The sequence below is a fragment of the Lupinus angustifolius genome, chromosome LG08, assembly GCF_001865875.1.
Source record: "Lupinus angustifolius cultivar Tanjil chromosome LG08, LupAngTanjil_v1.0, whole genome shotgun sequence".
Lineage (NCBI taxonomy): Eukaryota > Viridiplantae > Streptophyta > Magnoliopsida > Fabales > Fabaceae > Lupinus > Lupinus angustifolius.
The window spans coordinates 865206-869746 of record NC_032016.1 but is presented as its reverse complement, the minus strand read 5'-3'; the positions used below and the strand labels follow the sequence as shown (position 1 = coordinate 869746).

Genomic DNA, 4541 nt, shown 5'->3' with positions numbered 1-4541 from the left:
GGGGGGGGTTGTCCCATTCCAAGGTCAGGGCACACCAAAGACCTTACTTTCGACACAAAGATGACCTGCCAATATGTGTCTGCTAGCAAGAATCAAACCCAAGACCTTTTAGTCGATGCTTTTCAATCCTACCAATATATGACTACAAGTTCCAAAATCTAATAGAATAATAAGCTGAGTAAGTAGTAATAATTTTATTCATGCTGACATACCGGATGGACATCATGTGGATCAAGGTAGAGTGCCTTTTCATTCTGAACACCGATTATGTATGTTGAAGCACCTGGTTTGCCACCCAAGATGCCAAGGCTCTGGGGGAATTTAAAGATTGATTGCAACAATGGAACATACCTGGTAGTAGTTTACAGAAGCAACTGATTAGCCATTGCACTACTTGAAAATTGAACAAATTTCAAATTCAATTTTTAAAAATGAATGTGCAAAACAGCAAATCACTTGGCACATAGCCAATGACCGACAAATATGAGACTACCAGTACCTACTACAACACACTATTATCTCTACTACGGAATAACACATTAGACAAACGTAGAGAAACCATTAATCATGTTATATCACTATGCATATACGCTTCAAGTTTGTACTCAGAGGTTGTTCCTCTGTTGACGATGGTTATTTACAACATAAAAGTTTTATCCATTGCGGAATCTCTACCTGCGTGACTCAACATCCGTAAGAGGTGAGATCGAAAGTATAACAAAAAGGTCAGAAGGAAGCATTGTAGCTTTGGACAATTACAATGCACACTCTATTTTTATATTGGTTTATTTTATTTTAAATTAAGGTAAAGGAAGCTCTTTCTAAACTACTGACACTTCTATTTATAATAGAATCCAAACACAACCGAGAAAGGTAACAAGGCCAAGAACATACGAAATGCTACACACCTCGGATTGATTTTATCCAGCCCGAGAACCAAAGGAACCAATAAAAGTAGTGGTGTCCAAGCAGCCAGGACCTGTGAAAACTCAGAACAGCATTTGGAGGCATCTTCAATACAGACAACTGGTGCGCCACCACGCTCCCCATCTTCATCTCCAGAAACGACATAAATGGCCATAGGAAGTAATCGTTCTCCAAGGTCATTTCTCTCCCTCTGACTACGGGCTAGAACTTCCAATGTGCGACACATGGCATATGGGCCAACCCATGACCCAACGGCAAGGCCATAACCTTTACCAGCTTCAAGAAGATTGTGTATAGAAAAGGCAGAAGCCTCTGAATCACCGAAAAGTCGCAAGATGTTAATATATTCCTTATCCTGTGGCTGCAGATTAAAAAAAGTAAAATAGTAAGTTAAGCAAATTACATTATACCTTAGGGGTTACGACAAGGCAAAGCATGAGTTGCGAAAATGTTGAAACAAGAGATAATCAAATTAAAATCGGAAAAAAAACAGAACAGACTGAACACTGAAACAACTACAACACATTGCATGTCAATCACCTGACCTTGTCAACAGATTTTCTCCATGATCTACCTAATTTGTGAAAAATTAAAGCCTGTACACAAGGAAGCCATTAGTAGCCTTGTTTCGAAAGAAAAATAGAACAGAAAAAAATGGAAAAAGAAAGGCAAGAGAAACAGATTAATAGAAAGGTGTGATGTGACAGTCAAAACCAATCACTGAATCAAAGGCATAATACCTGGGCAACAAGCATTTGACCGCTTCGAAGCATACAACCCCAATTGACATCACTAGTATAATTCGAATCACCGATAGCATTAAAGGCTACAGATCAGTACATATAATAAAATTTGTTAGTCTAATATCTAGCATGAATTTCTGATTACATCCCAGAATGAGCAATGTACATTCAACAGACCTTTCCGATATGTAATTAAGATTTTTGAGAAGAAATCGTCTTCAAACGCAGAGAAACTATTACTATTGTCTACATCTCCTGTTGATTCATGCAGTGAAATTTTATGGCAGACACCTAGAACCCATACATCACCATCAGACCTTGAAACCTCAGTCTTGCTTGGCCCTAGTACACACTCCTGGAGACTCCTCATTGAGCCAACAGTAACGACTTTTCTCACAGCATCTGCCCACCCATTATTTGTAGAATTAACTGATTTCTTTTCGGTAGCCGATGATTCACTATACGTTTCACAGACTGAATAACCAGATGTGAAGAGGCTTGACCATAAGGAAGCCTTGGGGAACTTACTGTCGCTAGACTCTGCTTTTGAACAAGCAGAAACCTGATTGTTATCAACAGTGTCAGTTGAGCTTTTACAAGAAAATTTTGCGGCAACAATCCCATCACATAAATTCTTCAATACCATTATGAAGCCGCAGAAAACACGAGAGTTGGCTCATAGAAGCAAACCAAGTCTGTGTTAATATCTGCAAATAAGGAAATGATTAATAAAACAATGACATTAAATGCCTCCAAACACACCAGCTCATGATTAATAATCGAAAAGCAGAAAAATACACACATCGAAATCTGGGAGAACTAATAATTTGCATTTCCGACTACTACAAATACACATGAGGGAAGATAAAGTGCTGGAGAACTACAAATGCAGATTGGCTCAATTGGTTAAAGAGATCCAAATAAGACTATACATTCCTCATGTGCAAGGTTTGAATCCCTCTTTGAAAAGTAGTCTAGGATGGTAGTTATTCATCCCCAAGCAGATCACCTAGAGACTAGTCGAGAAATACTGGGAGGTGATTTCCTACCTTCCCAGCCAGTACTATTCAAGCAACATGCTAAAAAATCTAAAAAATATCTGCTACTATCTTTTTCACGTCTTAGAATGTGTTAGAGTATTTTAAAAGATCCCGTAGGATTTACTTCATATTTGTATTACACAATTTAATTAATTAGGACTAAGATTATACTATTAGTATGAATAGGGCCTTAGCTTTGTTTTTTGAATCATACAATCAGCCCATCAAATTAGGGTCGAACTCCTCTAATGTACATTTTGTTTTATGTGCATCAATCTAGACTACTGAATATGATGAATGATCGAAATCATTATACTCTATCAATGAATCGTTATCAGAATTTAATGTAGATTCATGCAAAGTAGACTCTGAAGTGCAAACTGCATATTATAGGAGCTTTTCCTATCGAATTAATATCAGTATCATGTTATTCAAATTATATATTCTCTAGTTTCCTATTTTCCTACCTAAAACCATCCAATTCAACATACCTTACCCTTACTACAATATCTATGTACCAATAAAAGAAATTGGTAACACTCTTGAAGCTCAAAATTTATTTCCATCAAGGGAAAAAATGAAATTCTACCAACCAATTAACTTATCCCTAAAGCATCACGTAAACCCATGATTTCTTTTTGCATTACCCTAATGAAAAAAAGAAAACATTTATGCAAATTCAAGTGCCCCAAATCTACATAACCTTGTCAAATATAACAGAAACGTATTAAGCATACCAAAGAAAGAAACTATGCATCAGCTATGTCAAAATTCCAAAGAAAAAAATGAAGAAAAACAAAAAAATTATAGCTTTAAGATTTTAAATAAAGGATGAAACAAAACCCAGAAAGGAAATTAGAGAAAAACCAAAATTGAATTAACATGGCAAGTAATTCAACGTTGATGTAAAAATATAAAGCAAGTGGAGGAAAAAAACAAGGATTTTTCGATGGTGACGTACATAAGATTTGGTTTGGTTGGGACTTCCTTTAAGACTCTCTTTCCTTCTCTGGGTATCTTTGGAAGGATGGGTGCTCAATAAAACAAACAATAACCTTCAAAATTTTACTCTATTGGTTTTGCTTGTATATATTTATGTTCTTTTAAGGTTGTGCATGATTAAGAATTTATTATATGTTATGAAATTTGATTTAATTTGAGTAAAATAAATTTATTTCATCCACGTTTGAAAGAATTAAGAATAAATAAATTGGGGGTAAAAAGGATAAGTTGGAAAATAAAATATAATGTGTATTTAGTTTTATATGGTATCAAATGTTTTTGGAAAAACACTAATTAGAGATTAGTATGAGCTATTTTCTAGGTGAAATTGATCTCAATTTTTAAGTTTGTGAGTTGTTGGCTCAAATTGATTTATTCCATTGATAAACTATTTAATTTAATTCATTAACTACATTATTTTAATTCGTCAGCTCGAGTGGATTTATTGTTTAATATTAATAAATCCAAGATTATATATTTAATTGAGTAAGTTGGTGAAATTAGAGATAATTTACTCAAGCCCTATTCATATATTTGACGAGCTAAATTTTTATGTTAAATTTAGTTATTTTGGTTATGAATTAAATTTTGTTGAGCTAAATCATAAGTTAAGGCTCAAACTATTTTTGAGATGCTCACCCATTTCTATACCAACAAAAATCTACCAAACTGCTCTATATATTATTAAATTAGAGTCATTTTAATTTTTCTTTTTTTAGTAGAGTAATTTTAATACATTTTGTTTTATGTTCTTTTAAATTATAGCACACACCATGCGCCTATTGTATCGATTTTTTTCGACTAACCACGGGCTGTAAAATTTAAATAA

The 4541-nt window shown here is 34.3% G+C and overlaps 1 protein-coding gene across 3 annotated transcripts in view; it reads right to left on the bottom strand.

Moving 5' to 3' along the window:
* LOC109354842 (cysteine protease ATG4-like) overlaps positions 1-3792 on the bottom strand; it is a 6074-nt gene extending 2282 nt beyond the window's left edge. Inside the window, exons 1-7 of one of the 3 annotated variants that reach the window (XM_019597605.1) lie at positions 3672-3792; positions 2314-2377; positions 1848-2232; positions 1668-1753; positions 1473-1523; positions 909-1288; positions 213-351 (exon numbers count right to left, since the gene is read on the bottom strand). In XM_019597605.1, coding sequence (XP_019453150.1) covers positions 213-351; positions 909-1288; positions 1473-1523; positions 1668-1753; positions 1848-2232; positions 2314-2316 — 1044 coding nt within the window. In that variant the 5' untranslated portion in view covers positions 2317-2377; positions 3672-3792. Of the gene's footprint in view, positions 1-212; positions 352-908; positions 1289-1472; positions 1524-1667; positions 1754-1847; positions 2748-3671 lie in introns of those variants that run through there. The other 2 variants (XM_019597604.1, XM_019597606.1) reach the window with 2 other exon arrangements.